This window comes from Lupinus angustifolius, chromosome LG19 (genome assembly GCF_001865875.1).
Source record: "Lupinus angustifolius cultivar Tanjil chromosome LG19, LupAngTanjil_v1.0, whole genome shotgun sequence".
Taxonomy (NCBI): Eukaryota; Viridiplantae; Streptophyta; class Magnoliopsida; order Fabales; family Fabaceae; genus Lupinus; species Lupinus angustifolius.
This window is the reverse complement of record NC_032027.1, coordinates 13,532,393-13,554,520: the sequence shown is the minus strand read 5'-3', so window position 1 is coordinate 13,554,520 and position 22,128 is coordinate 13,532,393. Positions and strand designations below refer to the sequence as shown.

General features: G+C 32.5%; 3 protein-coding genes and 1 long non-coding RNA gene across 7 annotated transcripts; 2 read left to right on the top strand and 2 right to left on the bottom strand.

Moving 5' to 3' along the window:
* On the top strand, positions 2,211-5,475 carry LOC109334582 (scarecrow-like protein 13). The gene is made up of 2 exons (XM_019570431.1): positions 2,211-2,349; positions 3,386-5,475. Exon 2 carries the CDS (start codon positions 3,612-3,614, stop codon positions 5,265-5,267), a length of 1,656 nt encoding a protein of 551 aa, XP_019425976.1. The 5' UTR covers positions 2,211-2,349; positions 3,386-3,611; the 3' UTR covers positions 5,268-5,475.
* Positions 8,799-11,126, top strand: LOC109333815. Of its 3 annotated transcripts, none has more exons than XM_019569391.1 (5): positions 8,799-9,167; positions 9,515-10,037; positions 10,246-10,425; positions 10,526-10,691; positions 10,845-11,126. In XM_019569391.1, exons 2-4 carry the CDS (start codon positions 9,659-9,661, stop codon positions 10,684-10,686), a joined length of 720 nt encoding a protein of 239 aa, XP_019424936.1. In that variant the 5' UTR covers positions 8,799-9,167; positions 9,515-9,658; the 3' UTR covers positions 10,687-10,691; positions 10,845-11,126. The 3 variants fall into 3 exon arrangements, with proteins under 3 accessions (XP_019424936.1, XP_019424934.1, XP_019424935.1); XM_019569389.1 differs by having other exon boundaries at positions 9,037-9,167; positions 10,526-10,716; XM_019569390.1 differs by having other exon boundaries at positions 9,038-9,167; positions 9,623-10,037; positions 10,526-10,716.
* Positions 12,376-16,677, bottom strand: LOC109334834 (thymidine kinase a-like). 2 transcript variants are annotated; one of them, XM_019570811.1, is made up of 4 exons: positions 16,217-16,660; positions 13,444-13,588; positions 13,154-13,275; positions 12,376-12,748 (listed from the first exon to the last, which is right to left on the bottom strand). In XM_019570811.1, the coding sequence occupies exons 1-4, from the start codon at positions 16,552-16,554 to the stop codon at positions 12,490-12,492; spliced, it is 864 nt and encodes a 287-aa protein (XP_019426356.1). In that variant the 5' UTR covers positions 16,555-16,660; the 3' UTR covers positions 12,376-12,489. The 2 variants fall into 2 exon arrangements, with proteins under 2 accessions (XP_019426356.1, XP_019426355.1); XM_019570810.1 differs by lacking the exons at positions 12,376-12,748; positions 13,154-13,275 and adding an exon at positions 14,594-15,783 and having other exon boundaries at positions 13,462-13,588; positions 16,217-16,677.
* Positions 13,595-14,587, bottom strand: LOC109334836. The gene is made up of 3 exons (XR_002106150.1): positions 14,474-14,587; positions 14,020-14,025; positions 13,595-13,767 (listed from the first exon to the last, which is right to left on the bottom strand). It is a non-coding gene; the product is annotated as an uncharacterized LOC109334836 (long non-coding RNA).

Below are 22,128 nucleotides of genomic sequence, written 5' to 3'. Positions count from 1 at the left end.
TCATGTGGAGGAGTTGTTGGATAGTGGGTGCTTCTGGGATGGTATTTGGGGGATGACTTTGGCTAGCTCGGTGAGATGGATGTACTAGTGATGGAGGTTCAATGGAAGAGATGTCATGATTCGGGTTGGGTGGTTCTGTATGGCTAAGTGATTGAGCTTGATTACGGGTGGTCACCATGTTGTAGGTAAGCCATAGACTGCGTCAATGTTCTTTAACGTTAAAAGTAGATGATTAGGAGCTGAGGATGGATGGTTAGAAGTTGAAGAGGGATGGTTGGAAGAATATGTCTGGTGTAGTGTAGGAGAACGAGTAACTTGATCAGATGATCTTCTAGACCAGCTTGGGGAGGTACCTGAAGAGGTTCTCCGACGATCAAGTCAATAAAGTATTCTAGAGAGAAGGGAGTAAATAAGAGAGAAGTTAGAGCAATAAATGTAGTAATAAATGAGGGAATGAGAATTAATTATACTCCATGCATGGTCTCTTCTATTTATAGAGCTTAGGAAGTGCTGAGGGTACAAAGGACGTACTTTGGTCGTCCTTACTTTGACCTGCAAATATGTTCTTGTTGATTTATCGGGGTAGGTGGAATGTGCATGCGGCGTGGCAGGCGGCCTGTTATCCGACATTGGAGGCGAGTCAGAAGCACATTAAATAGTGGGTCAGAGGCACATTTAATGGTGGGTCAGAGGTATATTAAATGGTGGGTCAGAGACACATTAAATGATAGGTCAGAGATGTCAATGTCATGTCAGAAGCATTTATGGCTTCTTCTGCTAGCAAGTCAACCTGGAGGCGGGTAACGATGACTGTACAGGGCAGCAAGTACCATGTTCGGGGTCTGGTGGGTAATTGCCCAGTTATGACCGGGATGGAACAAATATATTATTGTCATTAGCAATAAATTTTAATTATTAATATTTTAGTTGATATATACACTTATTATGATTGTAATCTATAAAAATATCTTAATTCAATAAAAAAGCGTGTTGACTAAATTCGGTAGTCTCCTTTATGAATCAAGTTCAAATTATTTAGATTTGATTAAATTTGTATATAAATATATAAAAAATACCAAACATACGCTTTTTGAATCTCAATCTTATCATTTTACGTTTTAAATATAAAAAGAACATTTTATTGTAAAATAAAAACTATTTTAACCATGGTACAAAAATTTTAAGTTAAGATAAAATTTTAATCATAGATTAAAAGATTATATAATTAATTTAGAAAAATATGTAACTTTTAAAATTGAAATTAAAATATTTAAATTATAAATAAATAAAAATATGTAGTTAAAAAAGTAATTGAAATTTAAAATAATATGACACTATAATGATATGTTATTAGATAGATTGATCTATCCACATTGAAGAGAATTTATGCGAATTTATATTCAGTAGTAGAAGAAAGTAATAATTTCGTAAATTTATTATTAAAAAATAATTTTGTTTTTTCAATTATCAATTCCCCCTTAATTTTAGCCTTCTTTTTGTTCTTTAGCTTTCTCATAAATCAAAAAATTAGTGGAGTGTTATTTCATTCGTTTCACAAAGTTGATAAAAAAAAATAAGTGACATGTTAAATGTTTTTTCTAATACTAAATCAATAAAAAAAAATCAAATAAAGATATATATAAAATATAATAGTTAATGAAGTTCTAAACCTACAAATGAAAGATATAGTATTAGTTAATTTTGATGCATAGTTAATGCAAAGATTTTGCATTACTGATCAATCATACATTATTATCATTTTCTCGGTAACTTTTAGTTACTTATGATACCAATCATACATATTTAATAAAAATTCTTTAATTAAATCAGATTCATGTTTTATTTTAGTATTTAACCTTTCTCTCAACATTTTTTGGATTTTTCTTATCGAAGTAAATAATACTTACAGTTTAAAAAATAATAAAATAAGTTCCTTTTTCTTCCTTTTTTCCAAAATCTAATTTCCACACATATTTTGCTTGGAGTATAGTATACCTACTTTACTCGGTGTAGAACATTCTAATTTTTTCCCGTTGGTCTTATTACTAACCGCAAAACCGAGTAAAGTGTTAAACTATTATTACATGCATGTCCCACTTAGGTTCATAATGTAATTACATTTAATTCATAGTGGCATTTCTTACCATACCTTACTTCATTATTGTATATATATATATATAAGCACCATAACGCGCTCTTATTTCTAGCCCATCGTTTTTTTGACTTGTAGAAGGCTTATACCTTTCTCTCTCTCTCTCTTAGCAAAACCACTATCTTACTTCTCTGGTACAAATCTTATTCCATACGATACATAACTGTACCTATGTGAATCTAGTGTTGCAACAAAAGGTATGTTCTGTCCTTAAACTTTAGCATATATAAGGTTGATGGGTTTGTGTTGTGGGAAAAAATGGCACGTGGGTTTTCTGTTTATTTTGTTGGACTTGTGTGATGTGTTGGATTGAGGTTCTAGTTTGATTGGGAAAAATTCTGGGTTTGTATTGGAATCTGATAATACTTATGTTTGTCTTCAAAATTTAAAAAGATTGGGTTTTGATTTCATTTCTTTGTTTGTTTTGGAGTTTGTCTGTTTTGGTCTATAACTTATTCTGGTTTCAAGACCACGATTATGTTGTTTTTTTTCTTTCTCACCTTATTGATGGTTTTGTTTATACAATTCTAAGCAACAAAAAGGATGAAAACCCAATAGGAAAAAAATGAATAAAACTTAATTTTCTGTTTTTAATTTTTACTGTTTATTACTTAAAACTAATACTTTTTTCTCTCTCTTAAAAGTTGAATTATTTCCTTACTCTTTCATTAAATCTACTTGTCTGGCTCTTCCACTATATATATATAGTTTGTAACTTTGTTGGTTTTGCTATGAAGTGAATTACATGTTAGACTTAACCTATATGCTAAAAGTTATTTCTGAGAGAATAAAGAATAAAGTATTGTTTTTATTCCTTACTTTATGATGGGTATGATCTGTTCTTTCGGTTACCTTAGTCATAACTCATAAGTTATTTTCTGATATATCATTACTTCATGAACTATTATCAATTTTACACTTATTTGTGAATGATTTTTTATCAAAGACATTGGTGATTTAAATCTTAGATATGTACTAGTTAATTTTTGGATCATTATACCTCCCCCTATTCCTATAAAGAAATCCCATTTGAGTGAAAATCTAATCATAATGATAAAGTCCTTCATTACTTCCATTTTGTGCATTTTATCATGATTCGAAATTTTGATCCAATTTCCAAGTTTCAATTTGCTTTTCTTTTTTGTACATCTTCATTTCACCAATTCTTGCTTTGTGAAGCTGTTATAAAATTAAAATTTATTTCTTGCATTAATAATTTACCTTGCTATGCAGGTTGTGGCTCTTCAATACAATTGTGAACTGTTGTTGACAACAACTTTTGCTGATATTGAAAGTATCTAGCAGATTATCAAAGCGAAGATCGACTCTTCAGCAAAACAGTATCGTTGAGCTCTATGCATTTAACAGAGGGGTGACATAAAGAACTTGGGAAGCATTTGTTAAGCTACTCGCTACTCTGATCCCTTCGTCTCGACTGAGTAAAATAATTTCTTCTTAGATGCAAACATCTCGGAAACACGATACCTCACCCGGCTTCAGTTTATACCACCAGCCTGTGCATGGCATTGATCCCAACACAAGTTGCCAAATACTACAAAGCAATTCAAGCCATGATGTCGACGGTAGCAGCAGCCAAGGAACCATTGTTTCTTTTGAGACCTTAAAGGAGCAGTACTTTACCCTCGAATCATCTCCAGCAATCAATGGTCTCATTGGTTGTGATTCTCCTTCCTATGCTAGTGTATCATCCAATAGGAGTCCCTTTTCTTCACAAGGTTCTCAATCATACAATTCAGATCAGCACCAGTCATCTAACAACACCTATGGATCACCAATAAGTGTGTACTCTAGTGCCGATGATGACTATGAATTGAAGCACAAACTTAGAGAACTCGAGATTTCGTTGTTGGGGCCTGAACCGGATATTGTCAACAGTTTTCATTGCTGCTTCAAGGGTGACCTTCAAAGAGGACCTCAAATAGATAAATATAATTGGCTTCTTATTGCGGAAATGATTCCGAAGTTAGACTTGAAAGAAGTCCTGGTTCTATGCGCAAGAGCCGTGTCGGATGAAGATTTTCAAACAGCAATAGGGTGGATGGATAATGTGTTAGTGAAGATGGTATCTGTTGCTGGGGAACCCATCCAGAGGTTAGGTGCTTACATGTTGGAGGGTCTTAGAGCTAGATTGGAATCATCAGGGAGCTTAATCTACAAAGCCTTGAAGTGTGAACAACCAACAAGCAAAGATCTAATGACTTACATGCATATCCTGTATCAGATTTGCCCGTATTTTAAGTTCGCTTACATATCGGCGAATGTTGTAATCGGAGAAGCAATGCAAAATGAATCAAGGATTCATATAATTGACTTCCAAATTGCACAGGGCACACAGTGGATGTTACTCATGCAAGCTCTTGCATCTAGGCCTGGTGGTCCTCCATTTCTTCGAGTTACTGGCGTCGATGATTCCCAATCATTTCATGCTAGGGGTGGGGGACTTGACATTGTAGGGAAACGGCTCTCAGATTATGCCAAGTCTTGTGGAGTGCCATTTGAGTTCCATAGTGCCGCCATGTGTGGCAGTGAGGTTGAACTAGAAAACCTTGTAGTTCGACCCGGTGAAGCACTGGCTGTAAACTTCCCTTATGTTTTGCACCATATGCCGGATGAGAGTGTGAGCACGGAGAACCATAGAGACAGGCTGTTGAGATTGGTGAAGAGCTTGTCACCAAAGGTTGTGACCCTTGTTGAGCAAGAATCCAACACCAACACTTCTCCCTTTTTCCATAGGTTTGTCGAGACCCTAGATTACTACACCGCCATGTTTGAGTCCATAGACGTGGCTCGCCGCAGAGACGATAAGCAAAGGATCAGTGCCGAACAGCACTGTGTGGCTCGAGACATCGTCAACATGATAGCTTGTGAGGGGGCTGAGAGGGTGGAAAGGCATGAACCTTTTGGAAAGTGGAGGTCAAGATTTTCAATGGCTGGATTTGCACCATATCCATTGAGTTCCTCAAATATGGATGCAGTTAGAAATATGTTGAATGAATTCAATGAAAATTATAGGCTTGCACATAGAGATGGTGTTCTTTATCTTGGATGGAAGAATAGACCTATGTCTACCTCATCTGCATGGATATGTAACTGACTCAAATGTGTTAGGTATATGTATAATTTCTTGTCACCTTTCTCTCCCTTTTCATGATCCTTAACCATAGTTCAGTGATATCTTTCACTTTCTGAATAGGACTTGAGGGTTAGCTCTGTTGCAACATGTAATTTTGGGTTATACAGCTGAATCTCTAAGCTTGATGTACATTTCAATGTTAAACTGAAACAGATAGAATCTTAAATCATAGTTATTTTTGTGAGTTGGGTTTTGAAGGGAAATACAATATGTAAGAGCCTCATCACCTTTTAAAAAACCAACTTGCGAAGTGATAGTTCTTTTTCTAGAGTTTAATACAGTAATTAATGTGAGATTAGTAAGTTACTCATTTTGTTTTCTAGTTTAATTCATTTTTACTTAGAGATAATGTAAGGTTCAATTGGAAATTACTAATGCTTTGGTCTACCACTAGCCTTTTATTATATCTTAGTTATTAATCCATGTGTAAATATGAATCCAAATGAGTTGATTTACTTTTTATATAAACATATAAGAAGGGACAAATTCATTCCTCACAGTAGTATATACTTAATTAATGGATTGTGTCATACTCAGAAAGTATTGAATATGACATCAAGACACGTTGAACAAGCCCAATTATTGAGAAGTTGTAATTAGGATAGGGATGCAAGATATAGGACAAATTTTGGTGAAAGCTTGAAGTAATCTTATAATGAGAATGTATATTTTTTGTTGCTCTTTTTCACTTTTCTTTTCTTGTATATAAAATGTTTTGTATTCTCCTGCTCTATTTGCAAGTTGAGTTTTAGATATGAAGAAATGAAAAAAATAAAGTCATTTCATAAATGTGAATGTTTGTCCGAACCTTTATATGTTGTTTCGATTTTGCATGTCTTCATTCATTGTAGTTAACCTTTGGACTTATTGTTAGTACTATGTATTTCCATTTCTGCTCTCACATCAATATATTTTGATTTTATGTACAACAATAATGGAGAAGGAACCATCTTCAGCGGTTGGATAAGGTGGAGGATCGTTATCCTATAAGATAAGGAAGGTGGATGTTCTTGGGGGCATTTTTTTAATTTATTAAAATATTTTTTTTATTTTTTTATCTTTATGCAAATGATGTCTTTACTAAAATATTCATTCAAACTCATTTTTTTAAAGTTATAGATAATGAATCAAATTTTCTTATATATGTAGATTGATATTGCATATAACTATGTTTTCATTTGATTTCGCAATGATTATACTTAAAAAATAAATTATAAAAATCACAAATTTTCTTTGTGAAACTTTATAGTAAAAATCTTAATATCCTAAGGATTTTTATAAACCACTTAATATTGATAATATATGTACTTTTGTGAAAAAAATGCTACCATATATATCTTAGTGAGCAAGAGAAGCTTAACTTGATATGTCAATTTGATATTGTTAGTCATTTATGTTTGTAAAACTCTCAACCATCTCTGAATTAAGTACAACTTTGGTAATATGCACAAATTGAACGCATATTTTTTGTTTGATTAAGTTGTTTGTCTTATTTTAACTTAATGATTTAGCTATTATATGAAGATCATTTCCAACAACAAAATAAAATCACATAGTAAGATTAAAAAATTGAATTTCTTGCTTATAACATCGTAATTTATGATGAAAATAAAATAGCTAAAACATTTAGCTCTAATTCAATCATCAATGACTTTAAGTCTTTAAAACATTGAAGAATATTTTCAGCGAAATAAACATTTTTATTTATTGTCTTTAATTGTTGATTATTGTTATTTAGAATTAATATGTTATTTTGAAACTTTAAAATAATTATTAATGTTTCTTTATATTTTTTATTATTCATCTAATGTTAATTATGAATTGTATTAAATATTGTTGCTCTATCTAAACTATAGATTAAGATCCATCACTGATTCCATTGACACATCATCTTTTTGGTACATATATAAATTATTATTTTTATGTACAAATGTTTTATTCTTTATTTTTTAAGAGAAATTGTATAAAATTATCCTAAACTTTATGACTTTGGTAAATAATGACCATAAATTATTCTTTTTTCCTAAGTACTAATTAAATTTTCAGGTAGGGTTGGTGAAATTGGTTAAATAAAAATAACGGTAATTTAATAACAATTTTTTTAGTTCCTATATTTTGTTTTAACTTTGATTTTTAGATAATTATTATTTTATTTTGTATACAAATATTTTTTTGCATTACCTCTTTGTAGCTGTTCAATTTATTTATCTTCTTCTTCTCTAATTTTGTATTTTAATGGTGTTTCCTGTGAATATCAACTTGGCTAACGTTTGATATTGTTGTGAGTCTGTCTGAAATGATTTCTATATTGAACTATTAGTAATTTAACAATATACTAATTTCACCAACTCATAAATTTTAATTAGTAATGAAAAAATAAAAATAGTTCATGGTGATTAGAGGGACTTTATATATTATTATCTTTTGTATGAAATGTAAGTATTTTTTTTTTGTAGATTGAGATGTTTGAAATAAATTATTGCATTTCCTAATGTTGCAATGAGGGAAGAATGTCAATAATTCAATATTATATATTAAATTCAAACATTTTAAAAAAGAGAAAAACATATATTTACTTATAGTATATAATATTTATACATTGTTATTGAATTATTATGTTAGATATTACAAGAAATAGCTCCTCCAGCTTTATCATTCCATCATTATTGTTTTCAATTAATAAGCTTATACCGTACATATTATGTTATGTTTAGTTTGTTACTAGAAAAATAGTCTCACGAACATAAAAAAAAAGGTGGATTTTATGGGGCTGGGTGGACATGACTAGTGCTTAACCATGTCATACTCACACTATTTGAGGATATTTATACGTAGTGGATATTCACCAATGAATTTATAATTTTATTTATATATTTATATAATTTGTAATAATTAATATATAAATATAAATATTCTATAAATAATAATAAATATATAGTGAAATTATTAAAATTTATTATGAAATAATAATAAAGTACATGATATATAATCTTAAGATAATAAGAAATATATATACATATAATATTTAACTAAAAAATAAATTTATAAATATATGAATATCTACGACATTATAATACTTATTCTTATTCATAAATTATTATTACACATAATTAGTATTGATGAGATATATATCCATAAATTTTTATCCTGTCTACAAAAAAGTGAATAAACATTGGGTAGCTTTTACTTCGGTTTACAGTTTCCATTTTTGTTTTAGGCAAAGCATAAACATGACAATAAATAAAAACAGATAATATAAACTAGAGAAATTATTAAATTCTACAATGCTAAGGGTCCAAATTAAATCCTTAAATAAATACTACTCTTTAAAACTAAATTAGTTTATTTAAAGCTAAGAGTGAAGACATGGTTTAAACCTTAGTTTTTTTGGGGTTTGCTACTAAACATTAAAGAAACAGTAGTGGCATGAGTTATAAATTAGAGATGATGCATTTCATTGAACCTTGTATATAGCTTCAGATTCATAAGCGACCACATAGTTGAGTGAGTTGGCAAACTCTCTAGAGAACCGTTTTATGGGATGCAAAAGCAAGGGAAATCTCAAACTTGTCTCATGCAGATCTCAATCAAATCAAATAGAGATGTACTAACTCCAATAGTATCTTTAAAAAACTTATTTCATATCTTAGTTATCAATTCTAGATAATCTAATGATTTAGATCTATGATACCGAGTTTGGAGTGACCGGATCCCCTCTCAATAAAATTAAATTAAATTAATTGAATAAAAGGAAATATTTATTACCATTTATTAACCATGCTCCATTTCATTTTTAATACCCTTAATTACCCACATATTGATTCGTTCTATTTCCAAAGTATTCAGATCTGCACTGAACAGGTAACATGTCTTTCATTCTCAATTTTCATTCAACAATTCAAAAAATATATATTTCATTTTCATAGATTCATATTAAAGTATTAGCTTCTGATTCAATGTCCAATTTCTATGAATAAAATAACCCTTTTCTTATTTAATTTTTTATGTTTGTAATTGTAATTTATAGAAGCAGGTTCGGTTTAATAATAATTTCTCATGATTATCATATTCTATTTTGCTTCATTGTCATGAATTTCATTTTCTTAGAACAAGGCTTTGTTTGTTAATGATGCCATCCATATGAATGTGACTAATGACACAACAATTTTATCTTGATTCAATGTTTTTGTTTTTGGTTGAATGATTAGGAAGAAACAATCACTGTCAATGTGTGTATATTGAGAAGAACAATCCCAATTTGTTGAGGTTCAACAATGATTATAGTTACTTATAGCTTAGAATGAATAAATTGGTAGGGTTATTTAGAACAGAGGTTACTAGGGTGAGTTTGCATGGAAGGATTTGCAGAGAGAACAGATTTGAGGAGAATGCGAAGGGAGGAAGAAAGGGAGAGGAGGCGAATTCGCGACAGACAGAGGAGACAATCCATGACTCAAGAACAAAGGGAAAAACATTTAGCCAGACGCCGAAGAAATTATCAGCTCCGAAGACATAGAGCTGCCATTGCTTATGGTCCATTCATACCTCTCCTTCATCAAAATCAGTCAATAGAATCAAGTGCAGCTGAAGCTAGTACTAGTGATGAGCTTCAAGAGATCATTTCTAATACCTTATTAGACTACAGTGTACTATGTCATGGTATTGGTCTTCCTCAACATGTCCCCAACCAAGGACTAGAAACATTAAACTTGAGAACCAATGTTGATGAAGGTTAGTTCTTCTTGTGATCACAAAGGATAAGCATGTTACAGTTTTTTGTTCGTTGTGCTAAAAGTTTATGATGGTATTGAATAATATCGTTTGATAACTTTGATCTATGCAACTGGCCTCATGTGGTGAGGTTTGTGTTGTTGTTTGTATTGAAACTAGAAGATTTACGGATTTATTATTTTTGTTGGTGCTGCAATGTAACCAATAGGATCATCGAGACATGTGGCAACTCTAGATCGTAATCCAGCGAATTCATCAACAAAGTTACGCCTAAATCATGTAAGACGACTTGCGCGAAACGTGACATGTTCAAGCAGCGATCCTGCTGGTATTCATCAGGTTGCAGCAGAGTTGATAACAAAGGAAGATGTATCAACTGGTGATTATGGTGAGTAAATTATTATTAATTTGTTAAATAGAAATGCCTAAGATAATATCTCAAGTGGAAATTTGATACTTTTAATCATTAATGTTCTGAAATAAATCAGGTAGTACTGCAAAATCCTTGCGTTTGAATTGTATCAAGCGCCTTGCTCGGTCGAGAAATTCTGCCGGAAAAGAGACTATAGCTAAGAAAAATCACAATTTGCAACCAGAAGGTATTCAATTACCTGTCAATGAGAGCTGTATAGCCTCTATCTCACTATAGCTGAGGTGAAAGTATATGGTTCAGTTAAAGGTACATTACAAACAGTTTTATATATATGAACTTACATGGAGAAAATAAATATATTTGTTTGGCTTAAAAGTAATCTTTACATGTATCAACTTTGTTTTTGCTAAAGTAATTATATCATTAACTTTCAGGTAAACACTTGTCATGGCTTTTGAGAAGAGCATTGGTCAAAGCAGCAACAATCAGTTAACAACATATTCTTATTGAATAAATGTGTTTTTGATATGGTAAAGTTGTTTGGCTGGTTTGACCTTCATGTTTAGTATGACATTGAAAACTTTGTAGTTGATTTCAAAACAGAAAAAAACTACATAAAAAGAGAAAAGAAGTAATTTATATTTTGATGAAAATATTTTATATCATCAGCAAAACCTCATAAGTAGCACCCCTTCAGCATTCTTTCATATTTTATTTTGGCTCTGAGATTTATTTTCTTCTTTACATATTAGCATGTTACTGTAAAGAATTTTACTAGTTTAGGCAGTTAACATATTTTCATATTTTTAGTAAGTTAACCCCTGCTGTTATGGATTTTAGTCTTTTCTTATTATCATTAAATATACATCATATAGTTGTAAGTTGTAACCCCTGCTGTTATGGATCTTAGTCTTTTTTTATTTTCATTATTCTTTAAATATACATCATATAGTTGCATTCTCAGCACACATTTATGTAGTTTAATTTACTGTTCAATTCCCTATTTGCTACAACTATAACAAAAAATGAAGAGGGTGCAAATTGAAAAAGCATGAGGGTGGTAAGAGCTTTTTGGAGAATTGTTTGTTAAATATCTGCACCTAGGTGAATTGGGTGGGGAAAGCAATATCTAATGTTTAAGAAATAACAGATAAAAGTCTAATAAGATTTTAAAATGCTTTATAGTTTAAAACAAAACCCAATCATTTATTTCTGTACTACATTTTGAATTTTGATTTCTCAATCTATTTTTCCATTTTGCTGTTCCCTTACATTTCCTTTTTTTGTTATTTACTACTGTAGTTAGTAATTTGGTGTTGAGGAACATGCTGTGTATAGTGAAATTATTAACCAGAAGTTACAGTCAAAACAGCTTTAGCAAAAAAAATCAAACAAGTAGACATGATCATACAAAGTTGCAATTTGCAAAGCAAGCTTCCACATATTGTAATTATGAGATTGATACTTTTTAACTCAACAACTGGATGAGCATTATCAATTAAAAAGTTGTGAAAAGAAGCCATACTTAAAAACATTAATTGTGAACATTGGAGTTGAAACATTTAAAGCGATAAGTTCTCCCCATTAAAAGAAGAAAAACAATTTTTGCCCATAAAAAATTAGAAAGTTCTATAGCTTTTACTATTTTAAGAATTTGGATTTTAGCTCATTATCATAACTATACATTTTAGTTTATCTCAGATTCAAAGTCCATTTAAATTTCCAGAAAAGTAAATAAATAGAAAGGAAGATAAAAACGGGCTAAAACAATATCGAAAAGGGGTAAACAAATTGGGAAATGGTATATTGGAAACTATTAATAGCACAAGATAAATGAAATATTATAAACACAGCAGTAATATAATAGAAATTTGCAAGATACTCGTTAATTAGAAATTGGAATCTAATGTAATTCACCAAATGATACTTACTTCACTAAATCTGTCTTTTGATAAAGATCTAATGACTTAAATAAAACTATACATACATGATTCATTATAATATAGATATGGAACATTCTTGTTTAAACATAAGCACATTACAAGTGACACAAAACTGGGCATGCAAAGAAACATAAACCTATCTATGTGTGGGAGCACATTCAACCTTCTGAGAATCCAGGACATGTCTTGCTGCTTCCATGGCCACCTGTCCACCGACATAGTGTTGCCGGCACACTGGCATGTAAACATCAACTCCCCCAATCAACTCAATCTCTGTCTCCTGTGTCTTCCTCAATGTAAAGAAAGCACGTTTCCCGCATATTTCGCATCGAGCAGTTAACTTGGTTACAGAATCAGCAAGTGGAATTATATCAAGGACAGAACCAAAGCTCCTCCTGTCAGTATATGTAGAGTTATCATCAGCATGAACTTGATAATGTATGTATTTCAACTATAAAATAATAATGAAAACAAAAGTGATGTAAGACTTGTCGAAATAATAGCGGCATAGAAAAGAATTGAGCTTTAATTGGATAACTCGAGCTTGTGCGCGATTATGTTTGATTGAAAAGTTGGAATTGACTCTAATCAAGTATTCAGGCTCCGCGGCCCATTGTGAAATCTGTTAATTAATGCTGAAATTCAACTTGCAACTAAACTTACTATATTACTCATAATACAGTCAAACTAATACTAATTTTTCATGTCATGAAAAAACAAGTGGAAGTTTGGCTTCATTGCAGCCCTATCCAAAAGAACAAAAGGGAATTTCTGAACTTCAAAGTCATTAGTAAAAATACCTCAAATAGTTACCATCTAGTCCTGCAACTATTACTGTTTTTCCATCATGATCAGCAGCTTCACGGCAAAAGTCATAAAGGTCTTCAAAGAATTGAGCTTCATCGATACCAATCACATCAAGCTGTCATCATTTATTAGTTGTGAGAATCAATCATAACATAACAAAATATAATATCAGACAAACAAAGAGTTGTTAAAAAAGAATTGCCAATTCTGATGCATGCTGAAGTTGAATTTCCTGCAGTATAAATAATTAGATGCATACTATACTACAAACAAAATATGATACCTGTTCATAATCATCAACTCCAAACTTCTGCTTGAATGATGATAAGTTTGCGAGTGCCCAACATGGTAATTTCTCACCATCATGTGTAACAATTGAATCTAATCCATATCTTGTATCCTTGCTTGATTTAATTACTGCCACATTTCTGAATACGAGAAATCTTAAATTTAAATTATGTACATAAAAAATCAGGCTATTAGTAACACCAATTATATTACCGTCCATAGTGAAGTTACTTTCCTAAAAGATAAAACCACTTGTTTCCAGTCACAAATGTGGCTCAGTTGGAAAAGTAACCTCATGTTATTAAGCATGATATACTAACTACTAACTAGTACGCAACTTATCATATTATAATTAGGAAACGTGACTTAAAAAATAAAGATTTTCACAATGCAACATGTTGTTGAAGATCATCAGAAAAAGGAATCATCTGGGAAATTTCACCATGGGTGATGACCATAACAGACTTCGCAGTCTGAAATGTCATCTGAAGAGGCAACATGGTGGCTCAATAACAAGGAAAAACCAGCATTTGCACATTGAACAAGCAAACCAGCTAGCTTAAAACAGAACATATGTCTGCAAGGATGATGCTACGGTAAGTCGATAATATAGGGTGATTGTTATCCAATAAATATCAAGAACAATACTAAGCATAACAGAGCTGGACAGTACTGATTGTCATGTCTACCCTGGATTTCAATAAAACGGTATACTGGTATCCAGGGGAAACCACTAGTTAGCTATCACCCATCAGTTTGCTTAATGCTAACAAGAAAATCACACCATTCTCATGCCGCTGAAGATGGCATATAGTATACTATATACTAGTACAGCAGAGTGTCCCCTATGTTTCACTGTTCCATTTCAAATCTATGACCTGTAACTGAGGAGCTTTCTTTGCAAAATATAATGTTACTTAAATTCCTATAGCAATATGTCTAATTCATCGAGGACAATCAAATTACATCCATTTCAACCAAAAGTTTAAGCACCATACCCCTTATTTCCTATGTGATCCCGTTACATACAGTATGTCTTTAACAGTTTTCACTTAAATCAGGAATGTAGCCCACATCCTTCAAAATAGACGTTATCTCTTTAATCACCTGATAAATCTCATCAGCTTGTTGGTGAGATTTATCACCTTTAAAAAAGAAACAAACCTCCTTTTGGACCTCAATCCTGCTATAACCAGGTTCCTTTGTCATCCCGGATTCCCTCATTGTAGCCCTAACCTCCTCAACATCGTCCCACAATCCAGAAGATGCATAAGCATTTGCCAAGACAACATACTTTCCAGCATTTGCACAATCAAGTTCAAAATACTTCTTTGATGCAATCTTTAACAAGTCTACGTCACCATGAATCTTACACGCTCCAAGCAAGGCACCCCATATTACTGAGTGCTCTTTACAAGGTGACCTCAGTACAAACTCATAAGCCTCTTTTAACTTCCCAGCACGTCCTAAAAGGTCAACCATTGCTGCATAATGTTTTCCTTGTGGCATAATTTCATATTCTGTTATCATTGATTGAAAATACTTATGTCCCTCATCAATCAACCCCCCATGGCTGCAAGCAACCAAAACTGCAAGAAAAGTAACATAATTTGGTCTAAAACCTTCAGATATCATTTTATGAAAACTTTCTAAAACCTCCACAACCCTTCCATGCTGACCATATCCAGATATTAGAATAGTCCAAGTAATGGTATTTCTGCTCAAACATGTATCGAATAGCCGCCGTCCATCACATATACTACTGCATTTAAAATACATGTCTATTAAGGCACTGTTGACCACAACATTGTCCGTGATTTGGCACTTGATCATTACACCATGGGCTTGCTTCCCGGGTTCTAATGCTGCCAAAGTTGCACAGGCTCTGAACACTGATGCAAAGGTATACTGATCTGGTCTTATACCAGCTTGTCTCATCCCATAGAAAAATTCCAATCCAACATCTTCAAGGCCCTCTTGGATGTAGCCAGCTATGATTGCATTCCATGAAATTAATCCCTTCTCCACCAAATTATTAAACAAGAATCGGGCAGTTTCCAGATATCCTGATTTTGCATATAATATCATCAACTTGTTCTTCAAATATTTATTGGGAGCGTATCCAACAACAATCATTTGTGCATGGATTCTTTTTCCTTTCTTATACTGTTTCCAGAATATACACTCCTGCAGCATCAGAGAGTAGGTTCTTGGGTGCACCGGCAATCCTGTACACCACAACAGTCGAATTGCATCTGCCAACCTTCCCGATACACACAGACCTGTCAATACTTTATCCAAATCGGGGTCCTTTTTGCGAGATTTGACCTGAAAGCTGAGAATATCTGACTAATGATGATTGCAAACATGGCATTCCAAACAACAAGTCTTTCCCACTCAGAACCAGAACACAAAAATAAAGCTTTTATGGATATCAATGCTTTTGCAGTTTGCAGTACTAGTAATTTCAAATGCAATGCATGATTCACCAATAAATGTAAATAACCAAATGCATAAAATCATGACAAAACACATTCAAAAATCATAAATTATTCAAGCAAGAAGTACCACACTTCAAGATAAACAAAACAAATCCATTAAGGGATTGTTTCGGATTCTAAAAAAAAGTATTCCCCAAAAATCAATTTAGGCAGAGGTTCTTGTGAAATTCAGCATATCCTAAAAGGCATGTTTCTGAGAAAGTCCTAAAAAATTGCTCCTAAATTTAAGAAGAAAAAAAAGCCTTTTTAGTTAACAGGGATATTAACCTTCCATTGTTGGACTCAGATTGAAGGCGACGAAGGAGTGAGGTAGTTTTTCCGGCGAACATGGGTCCCACTAAGACATGAATCTCACCGGAAGAAGAACGAGAAGGCTCAGAATTCAAGCTTCGATGTTGAGAATTGCAAATTAAGGTATTGGGTGAAAAGGGTTTTGACTTCAACATCATGTGAAGATGATTGGGTATTGGAAGTGGGTTGCGGCGGAAAGGGGTGGTGGAGAGAGAAGAGTGAGAGAAGAGAGAGAAAGAAGAGATTTTGGGAGAAAGAAGAAGATGGGGTGATAAAGATGAACACTTTGGGTTTAAGATAATGGACTTCATCATAGGACTTTTGCAACTTTGGTTGTTAGGTGCAGAAACTTGGAGTGTTAAGGGTTTCACTTGGAGTTTGGAGGGAAATGTTGGAGACAATAAAAGGGTTTATTTGGTTTCAGAACAACTTTCTTTTACTTTTTTATGATTATTGATGATTAAACTACCTATTTCACTATTTTCACCATATATCTTATGTCCTACTTTCATAATATAATTATTTATATATCTTATGTCCTTGCTCTTCTTAATTGAATTCTTGAATTTTCAAGTCTATATGAGAATTTATCTAAGTTTTACGTCATTTGATTAATATTTTGTTTTTTTGTATTATCAATGATATTTTCTTACTTTTTTCTGATAAGAAACTGATTTTTTTAGATTTGTGATTGTCTCTCCTAACAAGAGTCACTCCTTATGGTTTATATGACTTATAATTAAACTAACGTCTTATTAGCACAACATGTACATTATTAATCCTTCTTGTTTATATGACTTATAATTAAAATATTATGTTTTATCTTTTAAAAAATTTAAGGTTTTGGTTGGGTTGGATTGGATATAATCAAAGTTGTAACTAGAAAATTCCCCACGTATTTATGGATGTTCCCGGCTCAAATAGGATTGTCTCCCGTGCGATCCAAAAAATAGAATTGCAATGGTGTTAATATAGGTTTCTTTTAAGGTCAATTATAATTATTGTGAAATATTTTTTCCCACGCCTAGCTCTCATTTTTTTTTCTTATCTCATGCATAGTAAGAAAAGTTATACATTAGTTCAGATTGGCTAAATTATATTTTATAGTACATGTATTAAACATTGCACAAGCTTTCTTTTAAGATTGAAGTTATGCACCTCACTTAAAAGGATGCCATAGGAATTATATTTATCTTTTCTAAAAATGAAGGTGAGTATAATTTTTAAAATAAAAAGAATATTAATATTAAATATTGCCGGAGATCATTTCAATTTTTTATTTTTATTAAAGAAAAAATTCTTAAGCCTATTTGTGAGTTTGTTTGTTTAAGGTGAAGAAAATGAGTGAAAACTAATTTTTTTTCGAATACAATTGTCTTAAAAGTTTATCCACAATCATGTCTCATTTAAGAAAATTTTCACACATATTAAAAAAAGTTGAGTAAAGAGAAACTTAATCAAAATGTTGTGTTATTATTACTATGTACCAAAATTTTATTGGGTGAGAATAGTTGGTGACACACTTTTGAGACAATTGATATGTATTCAGTTTTTCTCATCAGTTCATTGTCTTTCAAAACTAACTTTTAAATAAACTCTGAAAAGCAGTAATGCTAGACATTATATTCTATAATTGATTAAGAGAACAAAATATTCTATTATATTATGAGATAAATTATATTATCTAATTAATAAAATCATGACATGTATTATATTGTTTTTAGTTTTTAAAAATATTTTTTTGTAGAAAATAATTAAATATGACAAATACTATGATTTTAGTAGTTGAAGATATTATTATCTCATGACATTAGAATATATTGTATTCTCATTGATTAATTAGTACAACGGGCATATATGTGATCAAATTGGAAACTATTGAATTGATCAACAAGATCTTGATCTAGTAGTGTAATATCTTGCTAGATTAGGATATGACTAAAAAATCAAAAGTTTAATTTCTGAGAGTGATATATATTAGAAAGAATAACCATACATCCTAAAAATGATTAATTTCTTACCAAAAAAAATTGTGGATTACCTTGAGAATATAAAAAATGTAACAATCATCTAGCCATATCAAACCATTTATGTCTGCACAACGTTACAAACTTTCCAACTTTCGCAAAAAAATTAATGGGGTGGATCGTCATCATAGTTGGCTTTCATGGCTGTTTCCAATCATCTACCCCATATTACATATTTCTATTAATTTCAAGCAATTTTAGTTATTGTTTATTAATTTAGCTAACATATCTATGACTGGACTAAGCATCCATCTTATCATAAAGCTTGGAATCAAGGAACACCTACACCTCATTATTTACGTGGGACGTGGGAATCAATTATGCAAAACAATCTTCTGAAACCCGACCCAGACGTCAAGCCAGAAGAGGTCTCATAGTAGGTTTAATCAGTTTAAATGGTTAAACTGTCCAGTCTGACTGAATAATTTTATATATAATTAATAATTTTTATCAATAAATATATAATTATATGTATATATAAAGTTTTATATAATTAATAATTATGTATAATTATATTGAAATAACATATCTTTATCTTTTTTGGATCAGAGTAAAACAAAATATTTGAGTGTTGTTCCGTTTTTAATTTTTTTTAATTGAATCGTCCGATTTACTTCTCTGGTTAATGCGGTTGAGCCGAGTTTAACATGGCCAGTCCAGAATTTCTCGGTTCAAAGCGGTTCAACCATAACTCGGTTAAGAATGCAAACCAAAACCGTTTTCAAGTCGGGTCAGAGGTTAGACCGGTTGGACAGTTCGGTCTGGTCCAGTTCTCATAACACTGATGCAAAGTATCTATAACTACAAAATAAATAAAGAAGAATTATGCAAAACTGATTCCAAAGCTTAACAACCATCCAATTTCCAAGCCAATTTATCTATAATGTAGTCATGAGGCTGCTTCATATGGAATGAATACTGAAATTTGTCATATACCTATGGACAAAAATTATTGATAAAACATAAAAATCATAGGTATAGCACAAAAAACTTTTACCTATGACGATTTTTTTCGTCGTATTTAAGTCGCTATACCTACAATTTGTCACTATCACTATAGATTTTAATGACAGTAGTCAGGAGCGTTGGTGTATAAAACTTCAACTTATACCTACATATTTTATCCATCACTATAGGTGTTTAAATACATATGGATTTTTACCCACCCTCTACGATAGATAAAAATAGGCCTTAAAAGGAACCCACCCTTTTTATTAATAAGTTGAGAGTTGAATGAAGAATGAATTGAAACCCAAACTGAATTCGGTTATGGTGAAAATAATAATGTAATTGTATATTATTGATTTGCAATAGCTTACAAGGGTGTATTTAAATAAGAAAATTCTATATAATCTATCTAAAAGTATCACTAATATATCTTTAATGAAGATTATGAAAGATAAGATAAAGATTATAAAAGATTTAGATTGTTGCTTGTATCGTAAGTAATATCTGTTGGTGCATCAGCATTGGTTTGTGATTGAGTTACGTTGTGCGTGCCATGCTTAATTTCTAACCGTGGGAATTTGGCATGTGTGGCCGTGTCATGCTTAGTTTCTGGTCGAGCTGACTTGGCTTGTCTGACCGTGCTAGACTTGATTTCTGGCTGAGCCAAGTTGGCTCGTGTGGCCATGCTGGATTTGATTTCTGACTGAGTTGAGTTGGCTTGTGTGTTCGTGTCAGATTTGATTTCTGACCGTGCTGAATTGGCTTATGTGACCGAGTGTGGCACATCAGCTTGGTCTGCTTTGTGTGAGTCAGTTGCGCATTTTGTCTCGGTCAGAATTTTGCAATCTGATTGAGGAGCTTGTAACTTGGCTAATATCCCCCTGCAAGTTGGAGCACACATGTTGTGTAGTCCAAGCTTGATATGAATTGTTGCATATTCTTTAGGACCTAAGGCTTTTGTAAGAGCATCTACAAGTTGCAAGTATGATGGGACATATAGTAGTTTTAAGGAGCCTTTGACACATTATTCTCTTACTGTGTGGCAATCAACCTCGATGTATTTGGTTCTTTCGTGAAAAAACGGATTTGAGGCAATGTGAAGAGCAGATAGGTTGTCACAATACATTGTTGTTGGGCCAGAGGTTGAAAGGTGCAGATCTTCTAGCAAGTAGGACAACCATTTTATTTCACAAGTGGTTATTGCCATGGTTTTGTATTCTGCCTCACAGGAGCTTCTGGAAACTGTTCTTTGTGTCTTGGATTTCCAAGATATAAGTGACTTGCCTAAGTATATGCAATAACCTATGGCAGATCTTCTTGTGTCAGGGCAAGAAGCCCAACACTGTCATAGTAAGCTTGTAAATGAATGGTATATTGAGTAAGAAAGAATAGACCAAGAGCTAGGGTGCCTTTAAGATATCTAAGAACTTTTAAGGCAATGTTGTGGTGAGTGGAAGTGGGATTAGCCATGAATTGTGCAAGTTGATGTACTAAAAATGCTATATCTGGTCGTGTATTGGTGAGATAGATCAATCTTCCAATGAGTCTCCTATATGCAGGGGCATCACAATATGCTTCACTAGAGTCTTGATGTAAGTGTGTGCCATTGGCCATTGGAGTGGAGGAGGGTTAGCAACGAAGTAGTCATGCATCAGAAATGATTTCTAGTGCATATTTTCGTTGATTGATGGGGATACATGTTTTGTTTCTTGCTATTTCGAATCCAAGAAAGTATTTGAGATCACCAAGGTCTTTTATACGGAATGTCTGATTGAGCATAACCTTAAGCTTATTAGTCTCTTCAATGTTGTTACCTGTTAGAATTATGTCATCAACATAAACTAGGACTATTGCCATGGAATGTTTTGAAATGTGTTTGATAAATAGAGAGTGGTCATGTTTTGATTTGGCATAGCCATTCTTGATCAGTAGAGTAGAAAGTTTAGCAAACCATTATCAGCTAGCTTGTTTGAGCCCATATAGTGATGTTTGAAGTTTGCATACTTGATTTGATTGAGTGTTCTCAAGACCAGGAGGTAGTTTCATATAGACAACTTCATTTAGATCTCCATGTAGAAAAGCATTATTCACATCTAGTTGTTTCAAGTGCCAATTAAAGATAGATGTTGGTGCCAATATCAATCTTACTGTGCTTATTTTGACAACTAGAGAAAAATTATCCATGTAATCAACACCCTCAGTTTGTGTATATCATTTGGCCACTAATCTTGCTTTGTATCTTTCAATACTACCATCAACTTTATATTTAATTTTGAAAACACATTTGATTCCTATTGTTTTCTTAGTGCTAGGTATAGTGGTGAGGAGCCATGTGTTATTTTATTTGAGAGCTGAGAGTTCTTTGTCAATGGCCTCTTTCCAATGAGGATCAGTGATAGCCTCAGAGTATGTTTTAGGTTCTTTGTGAGAAGATATGGAGAGGACTATGGACCGGTGTTTGGAGGATAGGTTGTCATAGCATATATAATCAGACAAAGGGTAGGGTTGAGTGGATGTGGTTTGTGTGGTTTGATTCAGTAATGGACAATGATAGTCATATAGGTAAGAGGATGGTTTAGGGACTCTATGGTTTCTTCTAATGGCTTGAGGATTAGGATATGCTGTTTCTAGTGTAGTAGGTGGATTTGTGATTTGGATTGCTTGGGTTTGAGGAATGTGTTTGAGGAAGATGTCATCATACACTGTCGCGCCCCGATTTTCGGCTACGCGACCTCTCGAGTCGCCACTACATTTTTTACTGTCAAAAATGTAGAAAAATCTTTTTTAGCCCAATTACCTTGGGCTTTTGGATTTTTGATATCCAGGTTCGGAAGTCGGTTACGGGGTAGGGAAGGTATTAGCACCCCACCCGCCCGCCTTAGGCGGTACCCTATACTAAACTACATGGATTAT